The following is a 20,218-nucleotide window of genomic DNA, read 5'->3' on the forward strand; positions in this document are numbered from 1 at the left end:
CCTCCTGTTGTATAACATCCCTCCTGATTTTCTACCTGAGAATCAGGAGGAATGTTACACCCCTCAATTTCTATCACTTTCATGATATTCTTCTCTGTTAACAATGTTTCACTGATACAAATAATATATGGACAGACTGAAACAGTCAATATCACAAACATCCTTTTATTCCTAATATTTCTAATTTTTGCATACAGAGCATACTGTCAACATTACTAAAACTGTTCTTAGTCTATGGCGTCTCTACTCATCTCTTCAATATAATATGCAGTCTATCTCTCTCTTTCTCTCTCTGTCCATTGTGCACCATCCTCCAAGTCATGTCCTGAATTTGACACTCCAGCCACCTTCCATCCTGACAACTCTAGTTTCCCTGCCCTAACCTACTTGCCAGAATTCAACTGCTTCTCTAAATGCCAAAATCCTTCTGTGTTCAAATGTAATTAATTTCTGAATAACTCTTCTATTATTAAATGCACTCCAAGCCTCCTCATATTCCAGACAATCTCTCACTACACATTTTCACAATCATCTTATCTATTATCACTGTTCTTCTTCTTCTTCTTCTCGACTCTTATTATCATATCTAAGCAACACACTCACTATCTTTCCTCTTACACTCTTATGCATCACAAATCTCAAATCTCTGAACACTTAATTCACAGAACTTCTCATGTCATGCATACCAACCATGCTATCATCTCATCCAAATTTTCTTTCTTCTGCTTCTTTGTTAATGTCACTGTATCTGTCTCTCTCATTTCTCCCAGCAAGTACTCTTCCAACACTTTATCTGTATATGCAAATCTTTGAATCTCTATCCATCACACTCCTCACTTTTATTATTCTCTCAGTGACAACCCTAACTTTTTCTGCTGTCATTGCAGAATCCTGTGCATTCCACACTCTTTTAATTTTCTCTCATTTTCTCTCTCTCTCTTCTTACCCTTGCTCTCTCTCTCTCATTATGAAATTGTCATGTAATAGCCAATACTGGTGTGATAAAGAAGACAATTAGAAGCAGAGATGAAGAGAGAGTTGATGCTGTTCCATTGTATAAAACCTTCCAGACTGAAATGAATGTGGATATTCAGAATGGAGAGAGAGAGAGAGAGAGAGAGAGAGAGAGAGAGAGAGAGAGAGAGAGAGAGAGAGAGTGACAAAAGAATGAGAGGCTATTTCTCATAGTTATATAAAACTGTAATAAATTTTACTGCAGTTTATATAATATCAGAAGTGTAAGTTAGCGAGTCAAATACATTGCATTGCATTACTAAAAAAAAGTGTTCTGAGTGTAGATTGTGAATCAATTTAAAGAAAAATAAGATACATTAATGTCAACGGAAACCTCCCACAGTGTTCTATCATTTCCTTAAGGTCTGTCAACCTATGACAAAAAATAATCGTAATAATAAATAACTATAAATTCATAAGTATGCCACAGTAATTAACTTTTTAATAATATGTAAATATTTCATCTTAAGTATCATAAGACATCATCGGTACAGTTATTAAACAACAATAGGAATTACATTCAAAAAACACATAAGTGCACATGCTTACATTGAAATCCTTCCATGTATACAGTAACATGTTTAAGGACTAAATACTATTGGGCTGTAATTAAATTAAATTAAAATATAACTGATAAATTTATTTTCTAGAGTTGAGCATAAAAATTTTCAAGACTTTTGGAATAGTGAGACAGTCATTACGGTTAAGATTGGGTCTGTGCCATAAAGCTAAAGCACTTTCTTTATACAAATGCTCATGTTTATATATGAACTGATGTAGTAGCTTGGGGTGTTGCCATTGGATCCTGTGGTTGGCATTTTAAACTCTATGTTGTGCGAGACCAGATTTGTGAGGTGTGATAAGATGAATGTGATCTTGATGTTCAAAGATGAGGTCATTTACAGATCTTCCTGTTTGTCCACAGTAAGAGAAGTTACAAGACACAGCAGTTCATATATGCCAGACAGCATCAGTAGTGAGTGTTTGTCTTTTGGAGAAGGTAAAAAATTGTGAATTTGGTTTATAGATAGCAGCAAGTTTGTATTCCTTCACAATTTTTGACAAACATTCAGAGATGCTTTTGATATATGGTATAGGAATCCTGTGGGCTTCTTCTTGTCTGGGTTGATGTTTTGGAGAGTAGTTAATAATTTTTTGAGTTGTTATTGGATTAAATACATTTAGTGTGGCTGTATCTATTAGCAATGATGCTAAATAGAAGATAGAAATGCAAACAGATTGATAGATTGATATAAAGAAGTCGGCGTCTGAAGAACATCAAGTATTTCTTGTTAAGGGCAGTATAATATCCATAACTGTCATAAATTAAAGATGCCAAGAATTATATTCTTGGTTTCATCCTTTATCAAAGTGTAAGCAAACAAAGTTTGTGCATGAAGTAACTTCATGATTGGATATATATCTAGAGACTAATGACTTCACATCAATTGCCATAGTTTCCCATAATGCAAAGCACATATCCTTATAGACATGTATGATGCTATGCATTACACATGCATTAAAATGCTATGTGAGGTGATATGAAGTCATTAGTCTGTATACATAAGTTACCCAGTCATGAAGTTACTTCATGCACAAATTGTGTTCACTTATACTTGGATAAAGAATGAAACCAAGAATATAATTTCTTGGCATCTTTAATTTATAACATAACCAAGTGGCAAAAACTTTCAGCATCCATAATTGTCAGTTATAGTTAACAATTAATAATATCAATTTCCATGAAACTCAAAGTAATTACATTAAGTGATACATTCTATATTATGCATGAACAAAGAAGCAAATATATATGACAAGAAAAATTGGAAAAAAAAAAAATTATTTTACCTAGCTCTTCGTGCATCTCCACTACCTCGTCTCTTCTGCCTAATTTCTAGCACTTCACCAGGACGCAATTTCTTTGTTTTTCCTGTTTCATCAATTATAAGTCCTTTCTGAAATTAGAGATTATTGATGTCTGTGTGTGTAATGTATATATATATATTATTATTATTATTATTATTATTATTATTACCATCATCAGACCTCCATGGAATTAAACAACTCATCATAGGAGGCACACAATATTACTCACAAAGGTCCATCAAACTGTGCCTTAAACTCATTCAATGTATCTGAATTCACCGCAACGTAAAGCAACACATTCCACTCACCAACTACTCTCCATGCAAAGAACTTATTCCTTAAACCCCTACTCACACTCTCCTCCTTCTATACTTTCCAGGGATGTCCCCTTGTTCTACTCTCTGCTCTGATACTATGAGAAATTTCTTCCACATTCACCCAGTAACAATACATTACCAACTTAAATGTCTCAATGATAATACATCTCTTCCTACTATTCACAAGGATTTGCAAACTACATCCCCTTTATCTTATTTCATATCTCACATCCCAAAGACCAGTTACCACCTTAGTCAGTCTTCTCTGGACCTTTCCAACATACCCTCATCACCATGAAAACCAGGGGAACAAGTACTCACACAATAATCCATATGAGGCCCAATCAAGGACTTATACAATGAAACCAAAACCTTATACAATGAAACCAAAACCTCTTTATTTTACAAGATAAGGTCCTCTGCATCATTGCCATAATCTGATATGATGTCTTCACAACTTGTGCAATGTGACATCATCTGAACTTCTAATCCTTGTCCACCACCACTCAAAGGTCTCTTATCTCCTGAACTTCTTCCAAAATTTTCCGAACAAGTGTATCCTTTGCATTCTAATGTTGCTACCAAATTTCAGAACCTTACACCTTGCAACAACGAACTGAATTGCCGCCATGGTTGGCCGAGTGGTTAGCATATCTGCTTTAACAAAAGAAAACAGATCTGAACCAGATACACTTGAATCTGTTTTCTTTTGAGATTTTCATACATTTGGTCTTTTTTGCATTTATATCTAATCCAAATTCTTTACTTTCTTCAATTAGTAGATGCAGTAATTAGATTAATTTATTCTGGTTTTCTGCTATTAGAATGGTATCATCAGCACTTCAGAGATTTTTGTATTTTATACCAGTGATACTAATTCTTATTTTTTGTTTTTCGATCATTTTCATCACTGCTTCACTATAGATATTAAATAGATTTCATGAAAGGATACAACCTTGTCTAACTAATCTTTTTATTTTCACTACGGAAGCCTCAGAGTTAAACAGCTACATTTTCTATTTGGTGCAAATCATTTTTATAATCTTAAGTAGATTACTATTATTATTATTATTATTATTCAGGCCTCCATGGAGTCAAAAGACTCATCGAGGGAGGTCCCTCCTAGGAAACACAAAGTCTATCATACCACTCCTTAAATGCATTGACCATTCTCACTCTCTCACCACTCTATCAGACAATGCATTCCATGATTCAACCACCCTCCATGCAAAGAAACTACTCCTCACCCTCTTTCTCACAGTTTCCTTTCGTAACTTCCAGGGATGGCCACTTGTCATGAATCCTTCGCGCTGTACAACCAAACAAAAGAACACCCCAGTGTCAACCCTGTAACCACCTCACTGAGATTTTTAAGCCTCAACAGCTTAAAAGTCTCAATCATATCACCTCTCCTTCTTCTATCCACCAAACTCTGCAATCCACACCCCCTCAGCTGAACCTCATAACTAACATTGTACAGTCCCGACACCATCTTTGTTATCCACCTTTGTACTCTTTCCACAGTTAATTTATCCCCTTCAAATACTGGGGACCAGATCTGAGAACAATAGTCTAAGTGTGGTCTGATCAGAGTCTTATACAACAGAATGATAACCATTTTACCTCTGCAGGTCAGTGTCCTTCTCATTATTGCAGCGATCCTCTGCGTTACCTTCACAACCTTTGCAATATGTCCCATAAATTTCAGGTTTCTATCAATCATCAACCCCAGATCTCTTATCTCCCCTACTTCCTCCAGTTTAACTCCTTCCACAGAGTATGCAGCGTCCCATCGATGTGTCCCAAACCTCAAGACCTTACATTTTGCTGCATTGAACCGATATCCCCAATCATTTGCCCACCTGTCTAGTTTATTCAAATAATCTTGCAGGGATGCCACATCTGCACTATAACTGATAACCCTTCTCAGTTTCGTATCATCCGCAAACAACCGAATATCCCCTTGCAATCCAGGTCAGTGTCCTTCTCATTATTGCAGCGATCCTCTGTGTTACCTTCACTACCTTTGCAATATGTCCCATAAATTTCAGGTTTCTATCATTCATCAACCCCCAGATCTCTTATCTCCCCTACTTCCTCCAGTATAACTCCTCCCATAGAGTATGCAGCATCCCATCGATGTTTCCCAAACCTCAAGACCTTACATTTTGCTGCATTAAACTGACATCCCCATTCATTTGCCCACCTGTCTAGTTTATTCAAATAATCTTGCAGGGATGCCACATCTGCACTATAACTGATAACCCTTCTCAGCTTCGCATCATCCGCAAACAACCGAATATCCCCTTGCAATCCATAGAAAATGTCATTCATATAAAGATTAAACAATATAGGTCCCAGTACTGAGCCCTTTGGAACCCCACTTGTAACCTTCTGCCACTCTGATATTGTTTCACCATACACAACTCTCTGATACCTACCGGACAGCCAATCCTGAATCCAGTTGACCTATCTGACATCCAGACCCATGTGCTGCAATTTGAATATCAGCTTATCATGTGGCACCCTGTCAAATGCCTTTGCTAAGTCTAGGAAAATGGCAGTATATGCCTTTCCCTCATATAATGCTCTTGTAACTTTCTCATAAAAGGCTAGTATATTGCTAAAACAAGAGCACCCCTTCACAAATCCATGTTGACTCTCACATTCTAGAAGTACAGAATGGATTTAGAAAAGGACGATCATGTATAGACCCAGCCTTTTGCCTAAAATTAATAATAGAGAAAAGAAGAGAATATAATTTAGAAACACATATTGTATTTATTGACTTTGAAAAAGCATTTGACAAAGTTAAAAGAAACATATTATTTAACATATTAAAAGAAAGACAAATACCAAATAATATCCTAAAAGCTATCACAAGTATATATGAAAATAATCAAATACAAATAAGATTAAATCACGAGCTATCATATACAAGAGAGATAAACCAAGGAGTCCGACAGGGATGTCCCCTCTCAGCAACTCTTTTTAATATCTACTTAAATGAAATAATAATAAAATGGAGTAAAAATTTACATCAAGGAATTAAACTTTCAGCTGCAGTTAACTTAAACAATTCTCCTCTTTGCAGACGACCAAATAATAATTACAAATTCTGAAGATAACTTACAGAAAGCCATTTGAAATCTAAATGAGATATCCAAAGATTATGGTATGATAATATCAACGGAAAAATCAAAAACTATGGCCTTTAAAGGACAAGATCCATCAAGAACTAAAATAGTAATAGATAACAAGATCTTAGAACAGGTGAATTCATTTAACTACCTAGGATGTATGATCACATATAAAAATGAAAAAGATATAAATGTAAAAATTGCAAAATATTTAAAAATAACAGGTGTAATTAACTCTATATTTAAACCAAACCTAGTTCAAAAACAAACCAGGCTAAAAGTATACAATACATTAGCCTTACCGGTCTTAATGTATGGAAGCGAAATCTGGACAATAAAACAAAAAGACAAACAAAGATTAACAACAGCAGAAATGAAGTTTATCAGAAAAACTGCAAAGTATACCCTATTTGATAACAAAAGAAACGAAGATATTATGAAAGAATTAAACCAAGAACCAGTAATAGAAAAAATTAAAAAATATAAACATAAATGGATGGAACACGTTCAAAGAATGAAAACTTACCAAAAAAAGCCTTAAAGTACAAGCCATTAGGAAAAAGAAAACCAGGACGTCCTCTTAAACGATTCCACGATGACTTCTAAGGCCAGAACAGGCCATGCTAGGCCTAAATCCTTGATACGTATGATGATGATGATGATGATGATGATGATGACTCTCAGATTATTATTATTATTACCACCACAAGACCTCAGAGTCAAAGACTCATCTGGGAGGTCCTTTTATCACACATCCAGCTCATCGTACCATGTTTTAAACACATTCAAATTCTTTGCAGACACCACATTCTCAGGCAAGGCATTCCAATCATTCACAACTCTGCACGAAAAAAACCTGCCTCTTACTCCCCTACTCACACCCTCTTTAAACAGTTTCTAGGGATGATCTGTGGTTCTACCCTGATCTCCCACTATTCTCTGTAAAACTTCTCCAGCATTGATCCTATAACAACCCCTTTCCAACTTGTAGGTCTCTATCATATCTCCCTTCTTCCTCCTGTCCACCAGACTCTGCAAATTACATCTTCTCGATCTTTCCTCATACTTGACATTCCAGAGGTCAGAAACTAACTTAGTCAGTCGCCTTTGGACCCTTTCCAACATCTCTTCATCCTTCTGAAAACCCGATGACCAAATCTGGGTACAATAGTCCATGTGTGGCATAATCAAAGCCTTATACAACGGAACAAGAATCTCCCTAATTCTACACGTCAATGTCCTTCGCATCATTCCCAGATGCCTTTGTGTCGTCTTCACAATTTTGGTGATGTGTCGCCTAAATTTTAGATCCTTATCCACTATCACCCCCGATCTCTTATTTTCTCTACCTCCAACAATATATTCTCACCAAGCATAAATTCTGCATCCCATCTTTGTTTTCCAAATTTTAAAACCTTACATTTTGCAACATTGAATTCACATTCCCATTCCCGTGCCCAATCACTCAATCTATTCAAGTTGTCCTGTAAGGCCACAACATCTTCACTACACTTCATGGTTCGTCCCAACTTTGCATCATCTGCAAACAACTGAATATCTCCATCCAAATCTTCACCTATATCATTAATATACAAGTTAAACAGTAATGGACCTAAAACAGACTCAACACTCCAGTGACTTTCCTTTTCCTGGATATCGCTCCCCCATATACAACTTGTTTATAACTATCAGATAGCCAGTCTCCAATCCAATGCACCAATCTAATATCCAACCCCATCAGCTCTAGTTTGACTGTCAACTTATCATGAGGTACTCTATCCAAAGCCTTTGCGAAATCCAAGTATATTTCCAATTATATTATCCAAGTATATGACATTCATAAGATTGAAAGATCTTTATGAACTGTTCATTAAGTATCTCCACCACACATTCTGCATCAGCTGTCTTTATACCATTTTCTCCAATCAAGGTCATCCTTCCATAATTATTCTTTCTTTTGCTGGCTACATATCGAAAGATTTCCTTAGGATTCTTTTTGGTTTCATTAGCCAACTGCTGTTCATACTTCTCTTTAGCTACCCTCACCAACCAAGTCACCCTCCTTGATTGGTGTTTATAGACCTCAAGGAATTGGTTATTTCCACTTCTCTTATTCTGCTTACACAATGCCCTTTTTCTCTGTATCGCATGCTTAATCTCCTTATTCATCCATCTCACACCCACCTTATTTAACCTTCTCACCCTTGGAATACATTTAAACATTGCATCTACTAGATACTTTTTGAAAATCCCCCCAAGCTGCATTGATCTCTTTTCCAGCTAACTCGTCATTCCACACTACACCCGCAAGCTGTCTCCTGATCTCTTCATAATCATTCCCCTTGTAGTTCCACATATACCCTTTTCTCATAGAGTTCATCGCACTGCTGGCAACCACCCAGATAATTAGCTCATGGTCACTCTCACCTATTGATGGATGATTTGACACCTCATTTATAATTATATCATCTGATGAGATGACCAAATTCAAGACCCTCAATCCTTGCGTGCCCTCTGTTACATACTGTCTGAGGTAGTTATCCCTCAAAAACTCAAGAAACTCATTTTCTTTACTTCCAGTTGCTATTTCATCATTCCAGTCTATACTGCCATAATTAAAATCACCCATAATGATCACCGTTTTCTTATTTACTTGGTTAATTTGAATGAACATTTCATTATCACCACCATCCACATTACCTGGTCTATAACAATCCAACCAAGTATTTGATTCCATTCACCTCTATTTCACACCATGCTGCCTCAAAACCATTAGCACTATTTCCCTCTTGCATCTCTACTTTATATATATAGACATAACTCTTTCTCTATCATCAATAGCACTCCCCCTCCCTTTTTACCCCTTCTCTCCTCACGAAATACATCATACCCTTCCATCTCTATTCCTGTCAGGATGTCGTCCTTATCTAACCATGTCTCACTTATTCTGACAATCCTTGGGTGAACAGATGCAATTAGTGCAACCATTTCATCTGTCTTGTTTCTTATACTTTTAGCATTTGTATACAAACACAACAGCTCATTTCTGGATCTACAGTCTACAGCTAGTTCCACTGATACCACTCACTCGATGTGATCTCTCCATGCTCAACTGGGGCCGTTTCCCTTTCTGCTTTTTCATTTTAAAACCCTTCTCAAGTCCAACTGTTTCCTCTTGATCCCTGGTCATCCCATTCCTTTCCTGCCTACACATGCACAACTCCTCTTGGAGAATCCACCTTTCTCATGCTGTGTACCCCCTGTCCACCCTGAACCTCCCTGTTTCCCTGCTCCTCTTACACACCCATTCTCTCATTTTCTATACTCATACGACTCACTTCCCCATTCATAACCACCCTTCAATCTCTCCTGTCTTACTTTCCTGCTCTTCCATATCACTTCCCACTCGATCTGATTCATTCTCTCTATTCACTTCTCTACCTTCCAGCAGCAGTCTCTCCAAGCGACACACCATAACCACTCAAATGCAATCCATCGCTCCCATACAGCTCACTTCGTCCCTCAAACTCATTCCACACATTAACAAACTGTACTCCCGTCTCCTCACACATTTCAGCCCACATAATCCTTGCTCTCCGCTTCATTTCACCACAGTCATACCTAGTCAACACGCTAACTACCCTTCCTGTCACACTACTCTCTTTTATCCTTCTAAGCAGCCGCCTGATATCCATTCTGACACACTCTTTGTCCTCTTCTCAACTCATTTGTACCTATTAATACTATTAACTCTTTTGCTCACTCCTGCGTCATATCCAATGCCTCAATCACTCTACTCCTTTTAGCGCCTGGAAAGTATACCTTGTGCATTCTACCCTCCAGCACACCTTTAATAATGGAGTTGCCATACAACGGCACTCACTCATCTTTCATTAGCTCTTTAATGCCATGATTAATTATTTTAATAGTTTTTACCCAAATTTTCTTAATTATATTCCACATCCATTTCATTTCTTGCCGCATCCAATCCATTTCAACTTCTGAATCTCGCGACACATTCTCTCTATCATTCAATCTTTCTAACTCTCAACCCCCTCTTCTCACTTTCACTCTCATTCATCCTTCTTTGTTTCCATACTTTCGGTCCAACTTGCATCCAACTTTCGCTATCATTCTTCCCATTTTCAAACTCATTCATCTTCCTTTGTTTCTGTACTTTCAGTCCAACATGCGTCGAACTTTCGCTGTCATTCATTCTTTTTTCACTATCATCCATTGTTTCAATTTTTTTTACTTTCGATTTCTGCATCACGCCATTTCTAGTTTCATTCTCTCAATTTCATTTCCTTCTGCCACTCTCACCTCACTTTCGTCCCTTTTAACATCCGTTGCAGTTTTCAAATCACTCTTTTTCTTTTCTTAGTGATTTTTGTATCATTTTTTCACCGCTCTTTCAAACATGCACTCATTTCCCCTACAATCTCGCTACTAACACTTTCTGTCATCAATTTCACAATTGCATTCATCAATTCCTTATTCAGGTCACACTTCGCACACACCCTCCTTCCATCTTCACCAAATATCCACAGATGATTTATGTAATTGAAAGAACACACCTCACACTTAACGAAACGACTGAAATCTAAATTAAACTCATGGAATGACAATGCCTCTGCCATTTTTTGCAGGTTACTAAATCTAATAATGACGATTTCATAATTAAGTTTTGGCAAAATAAAATCCCTCACACTAATAAAACCGGTCATGCACAACGTTTACAGCCTCTCTTACTCAAACAATTATGCATATATGCATTTTTGGAAATTATGGAGACAACTACCGTGTTTGAATAAAAACTTTAGTTTACTATTACTAAAATTTTACAATTCGACGTTTCAACCTTTATGTCAAGGTCATCTTCTGGAGCGTACAAATATACACAGGAAACAAGCTATGCTACAATCATACTGGTTCGTTAAAGACACTGACTAACCGCTACCACAATTGTTGGCCTGACCTCTGGTGAAAAAAAGGTATATAAATTAAAAAAAAAAAAAAAAAAATTATACATCAACGCTAAAGTCCTATTATTTGTGTTGTCTACTATATACATATATTAACATCATTCCAGCCAGTTGGAGTGGAATGGTTTCTAATAATAGCAGATTGGCTAGAGTCCTGACTTATGTTGAATCTTTCAAATTAGGTTGGCAACATAAGTCAGGACTCTAGCCAATCTGCTATTATTAGAAACCATTCCACTCCAACTGGCTGGAATGATGTTAATATATGTATATTGTAGACAACACAAATAATAGGACTTTAGCGTTGATGTATAATTTTTTTTTTTTTTTTTTTTTTTTTTATATATGTATATATATATATATATTTTTTTCACCAGAGGTCAGGCCAACAATTGTGGTAGCGGTTAGTCAGTGTCTTTAACGAACCAGTATGATTGTAGTATAGCTTGTTTCCTGTGTATATTTGTACGCTCCAGAAGATGACCTTGACATAAAGGTCGAAACGTCGAATTGTAAAATTTTAGTAATAGTAAACTAAAGTTTTTATTCAAACACGGTAGTTGTCTCCATAATTTCCAAAAATGCATTCGGATCACCGTGCAAGCCTAAAAGAAAAGAATTACGCATATATATTTAATTATTCCTAGAAAACATATCCTAATCAGGAGCTCTTCTTATACATGTCACCGTGCTTGACTCATGAGCACCCTCGTTACAGATGAGGATAACATTACCCTTATCTGTCCAATGCTGTATACAGTCCTTCACTACTTTCTCCAAGATCTTACTAACTACTGATGACACACAAACTGGCCTATAATTATACACTTCCAGTCTGCTACCGCCCTTATGCAATGGCACTATCTTACCTTCCTTCCATTCCATGGGCACCTTTCCAGCAGCCAGACTTTCATTGAAAAGCCAGGTCAAAGGCACTGTCAGTTCCTTAGCACATTCTCTCAAAACTCATAGTGAAATACCATCCAGTCCCATAGCTTTACTAACATCCAGAGCGCTCAGTATATGGAATACACTCCCCTCCTGTACCTCTAAACATGATCTTCTATGTCTAATTTATATAATATATTGAACATTTTATTATGTTTTACCCAGTCAAAGGCCTTCTGAAAGTCTATGAAGCATATGTAAATGTTCTTATTTCTTTCAAGTGATCTTTCTATTAGTATTTTTAGTTCTAGGATAGCATTAATGGTTCCCATTCCTCTTCTGAAGGCTTTCAGTTCTTCACTCAATTCACCAATTAAGGCTCTTTCAATTTGTTTGTTAACAATGGTTAAAATAATTTTAGATGCATGGGATATTAGGCTCACAATTTTGTATGCCTCGCAATTTTGTGCATTATTTTTCTTTAGAATTGGTATGCAGATAGATGTTTTAAAAACTTCAGGTAATTCTATTGTTTTTATAGATGTCCTGAATGGATTCCACCAAATGGTTGTTATTATTGCCAATCAAAGCTTTCAGCAGCTCCGCCCAGATATTATCACACCCAGGGGATTAATTATTAGGAAGATTCTTAATTTCATGTTCCATCTCCTTTCTTGTCGGTAGAGTGGTATCTGTTGTTATGTTTAACCACGGTGTCGTGAATCATCTATCATGTTACCATTATCATCATGATAGAGATCTGATTGGTATTCCACCCATCTTCAGTTTATCTTTTTCTTATCAATGATTATGTTTCAATCTTTGTCGTTGATGTTATTAGATTGTGTACATTTTGCTTTCCATTCAGTTCTTTCACTTTCAGGAATGTTTTTCTGGTTTTGTTCCTATTTTGTAATTCTTCGATCTCGGCGCACTGCCTATTTATCCAGTTTCCATTCAATCTTCTGCATAACTGTTTGATTCTTTTATCCAATATTTTATATCTTAATCTTTCTTCTTCATTTGCTCCACTTTTCCATGTTCTTCTTTAATCAAGAAGGTTGATTACTTCTTGTGTTATCCATGGTTTTTTCCCTTTCTTTCTTCTTGTTTATTGATGTGGTTTTCAGCAGATGTTATGATAGCTGCTTGTAGTCTATTCCACTGAGAGAGAGTTTGTTTTCGTTTTACAACTGTGCAAACAGCAGTTTTGAAACATTTTCATTAAATTTTGATTTTACTATTGGATTTTGTACCACTTGCAGATCCCATTATAAGGCTTGACTTCTTTTAATTTTTATTGTTTTCAGGTGAATATTCATCTTCATTAAGACCAGTCTATGATCAGATCTGCAGTCAGCACTTGGCATCACCTTTGAGTTCCGTATTCCATTTACTGACCACAATATAGTCTAATTGATTTTTGTATCTTCCATCTGGACTTTATCACGTGTATCTTGTTTTTATTTTTTGCTCAAAATAAGTGTTAGTTATGATTATGAGACTGTACTTGTTACGGAAATCAATCAGTTTTTGTCCTCTTATGTAGACATAATTATCCTGCTATCATCAGCACCAATCTCCCCCCCCCCCCCCACACACACACACCCTTTCTTGGCCTTTCTGTACAAAAAAACACTGCACACCCTTAAATTTCAATTCCCCTTAGGATATCATCTTCATTCAATCATATTTTACTTATTCAAATGATTTTGGGATCAATAAACTCAATCACTAAAACAACTTCATCTCTCTTATTTTTGATACTCCTAGCATTTATAAATAAACACAGGCGTTCACGTTTAGGGATATAATCAGTTCTACCCCAAATCACTTGTCGGATGTAATTTCCCCACCATACCTGTTTTTTCCCAATCACTGTTTATCATGTATATCTATTCAGTCTCACCTTGTTATTCAATTACTCTGGATTTAGAGAAAGATGTTGGAAGTTTTTTTTTCCCACTTGGTTAAATTATAATAAATTTAGTTTAATCCTTTATTCAAGTGTAAGCAAACAAAGTTTGCACCTGAAGTATCTTCAGGACTGCATTATACATGTCCGGAAGGAGATGTGCTTTGCATTATGGGAGATACTGGGACAAGGAGTGATGAGAGCTTGGTCCACCTTTACCATGAGTTGTCTCAGTTCTGAAGATACTTCAGGTGCTTAAACTTTGTTTGCTCACACTTGGATAAAGGATTAAACTAAATTTATTATAGTCTAATCAAGGGGGGGAAAAACTTCCAACATCTTTCTCTAAATCCTTTTAGAGACACCTTTTAGCAACTCGTATAGGTAAATATGACTTCTCCATTGCTTCTGCCTTAGTATCACCACCTCTGGGTCTGGCTCCCACTGATGAGGCCTCGGCTATTGCTGTCACCCAGGTCCTGGGTGTGTGTGTGGGGGGGGGGGTAATGAAATGGCAATGCTGTAACCCATGAAGTCAACTGTGGCACGGCTGTTGCTGTTACCCTTGGATGAGATATGAGCAAATGAGCGGCCCTGCTCAGTGGCGGGGTGAGCCTGCCACAGTGTAGAGCAAACTGGTTCTGAGTGTTCTTCTCAGTGGCAGGGTGAGTCTGTTACTGAGGGGAACAACGCTGAGTGTTTGGAGTTTGACCTTTACTTGAACATTCAATAAACCGGTCTGGGTAGTGGCCCTTTCCTTAATACATAGCATTATACATGTTCACAAGGAGATGAGCTTTGCATTATGGGAAATACTGAGACAAGGAGTGATGAGAGCTTGGTCCATCTTTACCTTGAGTTGCCTCAGTCCTGAAGATACTTCAGGTGCAAACTTTGTTTGCTTACACTTGGATAAAGGATTAAACTAAATTTATTATAGTCAACCAAGTGGGAAAAAAACTTCCAACCGAATAATAATAATAATAATAATAAAATAACAAGACAGCATTATATAAATCAAAGTGGATATTAAATCCAGCATTATTTCAAAGTCAACTGTAGAAGCTATTAAAGTTTCGTAAAAAAGTTGACCAGTGAGTTTATGACCATATAGAAGACATGCACACTTGCCCAAATATCCATATATTCACCTTTTATTGGTCCATTTTAATATAATTTTGATATCTCTCCTTGGATAAAGGATTAAACTAAATTTATTATAGTCAACCAAGTGGGGAAAAAACTTCCAACCGAATAATAATAATAATAATAATAAAATAACAAGACAGCATTATATAAATCAAAGTGGATATTAAATCCAGCATTATTTCAAAGTCAACTGTAGAAGCTATTAAAGTTTCGTAAAAAAGTTGACCAGTGAGTTTATGACCATATAGAAGACATGCACACTTGCCCAAATATCCATATATTCACCTTTTATTGGTCCATTTTGATATAATTTTGATATCTCTCCCGTTTCACTGACCTAACAGCTGTTTTGAACTGGTTGGATCTCCTCAGTGACCAAGCATAAACCCTAAGTGAGCAAAAACTCTTGTTCAGTACTAAGGAACTTGAAGTATCAGAAAGGTGACACTTCTCTGACACTTCCTGGAAGTGTGGTGAAGAGGGTTATGAGGAGTAGATTTTTTATATGGAGAATTGTCAGTGAATGGAACACATTACCAGAAGTGTAGTTAATGCAAGAATGTTAAGGATTTTAAGAGTAGGTATGATAAATATGTTGTCAGTTGAAAGAACCTCCCATGATGATGACTCCATAGAGGGTGCAAAAATAATAATAATATTGCATACTTCAGCTGCAACTGAGACAGGAGCTAATATATGCATAATTTATGACTCATCATCTCCCTAACAATGTCCATGTAAAATTGAATAAAATATATTGAAGTATTGAATAAATTCTATAGAATTTGTGCTACATGTGTAAGCCATTAAATTTAATTGAATATGTCTAGTGCACATTCTGCATTAAAGTGAAGAGATTAGCGGGAGGACCATAATTGCAAATGACTTTATGCGTGGGTTATGCATGATTAGTGGTGTGGAATTTGTAGACTTGTGGAGTGAGTTCGATGGGCGAAAGGATCTATATAAGATGGATGGTTTGCATTTGAATGGATTCGGTGTAAGGAGACTTGAAAAAGTGTTGTTGAATGAAGTGGATGTGCAGAATCAGGAAAACTAGATTTATTAAGGGGTGGGGGAAGTAGATATGCAGACCTTAGGGATGCAGTTGAGTGTATGAATGAGTATAATATGCCCAAGCGAATAAGGACAACAAATCAGAATGGGATAGCTAATATAAGACATCAAGGTAGGAAAGGCACCAACGGAGGTCTGCAATTCATGTATACTAATGCTAGGAGTATTAGGAACAAGAAGGAAGAATTTTTGGCCTTGGATGGCACTTCCAGACCACAGGTTATTGGCATTAGTGAAACATGGCAGACTGAAGATGATATAGCTAGTGGGAATGAATGTGAGGGGGGGATAAAGTGTGTTCAGGAATGACAGGGAGAATAAAATGGGCGGAGGAGTATTACTGATGATAGCTGATGAGCTGCAGCCAAGGAGAATAGAAGTTGAATTGCAGGATAGAGAAAAGAGCACATTTGAGGCTATTTGGTGTGAGATTGAGGCTAGCAAAACAAAATATACAATTGGGTGCTGCTATAGACCAGGTGATGGAAAAGATGGTGGAGATAGTATGCATAAGCAAATAGAAGAAATGAGTGGAAGGAGGGTAATTATTATGGGGATTTCAACTATGGTCGCATTGATTGGAGTGAGGAGAGGACACATGGGTGGAAGGAATTGGCTTTTATGCAGTTATTAAGGGATAACTATCTGCGACAGCATGTAATGGAAAATACTAGGTGTCAGAGAGTACTTGACCTAATTGCATCTGAGGATCTGACTGTAACAAATATGACCACGTTGCCACCAATTGGTGAGAGTGATTATAGGGTCTTGACTTGGGAGGTGGCTAAAGGTGTGGATTTTACAATTAAGATGGGGTACATGTGGAATTATCGAGCTGGTAAGTATGACAAGCTTAGGAGATTGATTGGTTCAGTGCCATGGCATGTACAACTGCAAGGGCTAGAAGTTGATAGTGCATGGGAGGCAGTAAAGAAGTGTTGCATGAAGCAATGGCTGTCTGTATACCTAGAGTCCGAATAATAAATCAAGTAGGGGTTAAATGGGTGAATAACACCATTAAGCTTGAGCTGCAAAAAAAGAAACAACTGTGGAGGTAATTTAAGGAGAAAGGTGACCTGTAGGCATATGAACAGTATAAAGCCCAGGTCAGAAGGGTAACAAGTGTGGTAAGAAAAGCAAAAGCAGATTATGAAAGAACATTAGCCATGCAGGCTAAAGAGAATCCCAAACAGTTTTTTTGATATGTTGCAAGTAAAAGAAAAAATGTATATGGCAGAATGATTTTAAAGAATGCCGATGGTAAAGAGGTAATCGAATCAGTTGATATAGTACAATTACTGAGTGAGCACTTTGCAAGAGTATATCATCCTGGTGGTGACATTGCAGAAATGGAAGAACCAACAGCTTATATGGAAATTGTGGTGAATGAAGTGGAGGTGAATAGTCTATTACAAAACCTTAATGTCAATTCATCTGCGGGATTGGATGGTATATCAGCTCATTCGAGAAGCGGCTAAAGAACTGTCAGTGCCTTTGACCATTTTGTTTAATTTGAGTCTCGGGTCTCGGTTAGTCCCAAGAGGGTGGAAAGAGGGGAAAATAGTTCAACTGCATAAAGGAGATTCCAAGACTGCTGTTCAAAATTATGGGCTGATCAGCATATCAGGAAATGTTATCAAGGTCTTGGAGAAAATAGTCAAGAAAAAAATACAGGATTGGATAGATGAAAATGGGATACTGAATGGGGGACAACATGGTTTTTGTGAAGGGTAGATCATGCCTCAGTAACTTGCTCATGTTTTATAACACAGTGACCACTCAACTGGATAAGGGTAATGGGTTTACAGTGATTCTACTGGACCTTGCTAAGGCCTTTGACAAAATACCATATGGAATTCTAATCAGTAAATTGCAGCATATGGGGATGGATAATGGGTTGGTGAGTTGGATAAGAGGGTGGTTGATGGAGAGATATCAGAGAGTGGTTTATTCAGGAGTAGAGTCCAAGAGATGGCCTGTGACTAGTGGCGTGCCGCAGGGTCTGTTCTTGGACCACTACTTTTCAATTTGTTCATTAACGATATAGGAAAGGATCTGAGAGGAAGTGTTCACTTGTTTGCTGATGATGCAAAGTTGGGTAGAGCAATTGTGAGTGCACAGGATGTCAAAATTTTGCAGGATGATTTGGATAGTTTGGAGGACTGGGCTAGGGAAAATGGATGTCAATTTAATGTGGCAAAGTGTAAGGTTATGCATTTTGGAGTAAAAAGATTAGCATCAGTATATAACATTTGTGGAACCGTATTCCAGGAGATTGATGAGGCCAGGGATTTGGGAGTGTTGGTGGATAGGGAGTTGAAGTTTAGGGGGCACATTGCAAAAGTGGCCAAAACAGCTCATCAAATAACTTGGTTGCTGAAAAACACTTTAACGAGCAGAGACAAACAGGTCATTGTTCCTCTGTATTGAGCCTTGATAAGACCCCATCTAGACTACTGTGCCCAGATATGGGGGCCAGAGTTTATTCTCGATGGGAAGGAGGTGAAGAGGATCGAGAGACGACTGACCAAAACAATAGCAGGACTATGGAATGAACCTTACAAGAACAGGCTGAAGATTTGTGGGCTGCAGAAATTGGTTGATAGGCGAAAGAGGGGTGATATGATTGAGACATTCAAATTACTGAAGGGTTTCTATAAGATTAATTCAGAAGATATTTTTGAGAATAGGACTGGTAATGGGAGCACTAGGGGCCATTCATGGAAGGTTGGTAAGAGTGTAGTTAGCAAGGGTGTTAGGGCTAGGTTTTTTACTTGCAGTGTGGTAAATGAGTGGAATAAGCTGCCAGAGTCTGTGGTGGGTGCCATGACTGTAAATGAGTTCAAGGTGAAGTATGATAGATACTGTGTGAATGTTGAATAGTTCTTGACATGATATTGGGCCTCCCTCGATGAGTCTAAGGACTCCTTGGAGCTGCCCGTAATAATAATAATAATTATAATAATAATAATAATAATTATAATAATAATAATAAAGATAGCTAAAAAAAAGGTCAATAATTTCCTACTTATTAAAAAAATTATATAAATATATACATAGACAAAATAAAGTTAGAAAAGATTAGTAGATTAAAATTAGATGTAGACCATCGGATCTATTTAAGTTATTTAGGACAGTGAAGTAAAGTTTAACGTTTCTTTATAAAAACATTCTATGAGGAAATAACTTTTATGAAGAAAGATTCTCATATTCCAATGAATTTTATGTTTAGTGTCAATAGCATGCTCTTCAAGTCCAGACTGTTCAGGCTTGTTATTTAATATGAAACTTTTTGTTCTTGTAGACAAATCAGAACAGATATTCCTGTTTGTCTGAAATAAGAATTAACAAGTTCTTATTTCAGACTAACAAGAGAAAGGAATCTAGTAGATGCCTCGATAAAAAAGAGGTGGAAGAATTTCCGTAGAAGTGAGAAAGGTGGAGATTTTTATGATTGAGTGAAAGGCAACAGAAATATTAATCGGTTTTAAAACTTTTACTATGTGTTCACTAATACCATGCTCATAAAGATAGGAATGTGAGTTATTTCTTCTGTATTTGAAGAGGAAGAGATATCATAACTGTTAAAAGCTTTCTTGAATCCTTAAAGTCATTAAATAAAAAGGTGGAATCAATATTATTATTATTATTATCCCAAGACCTCATGGAGTCAAAGACTCATCTGGGAGGTCCTTTTATCACACACACACAGCTCATCATACTGTGCCTTGAACACACTCAAACTCCTTGCAGACACCACACTCTCAGGCAAGGCATTCCAATCATTCACAACTCAGCACGAAAAAAACCTGCCTCTCACTCTATTACTCACACCCTCTTAATACAGTTTCCATGGATGACCTCTGG

At 36.9% G+C, this 20,218-nt stretch overlaps 1 protein-coding gene across 1 annotated transcript in view; it reads right to left on the reverse strand.

Annotated features, from left to right (window-relative positions):
• The window catches only part of LOC150096673 (twitchin-like), a 2,440,784-nt gene that overhangs the window by 2,135,333 nt on the left and 285,233 nt on the right, over window positions 1-20,218 (reverse strand). The window contains exon 15 of the mRNA XM_090408679.1: window positions 2,863-2,969. Within this exon, the coding sequence (XP_090264805.1) occupies window positions 2,863-2,969 (107 nt within the window). The remainder of the gene's footprint in view (window positions 1-2,862; window positions 2,970-20,218) is intronic.

This window comes from Typopeltis vanoorti, chromosome 18 (assembly GCF_054136105.1).
Source record: "Typopeltis vanoorti isolate ZY-2024b chromosome 18, IOZ_Tvanoo_1.0, whole genome shotgun sequence".
Classification (NCBI taxonomy): domain Eukaryota; kingdom Metazoa; phylum Arthropoda; class Arachnida; order Uropygi; family Thelyphonidae; genus Typopeltis; species Typopeltis vanoorti.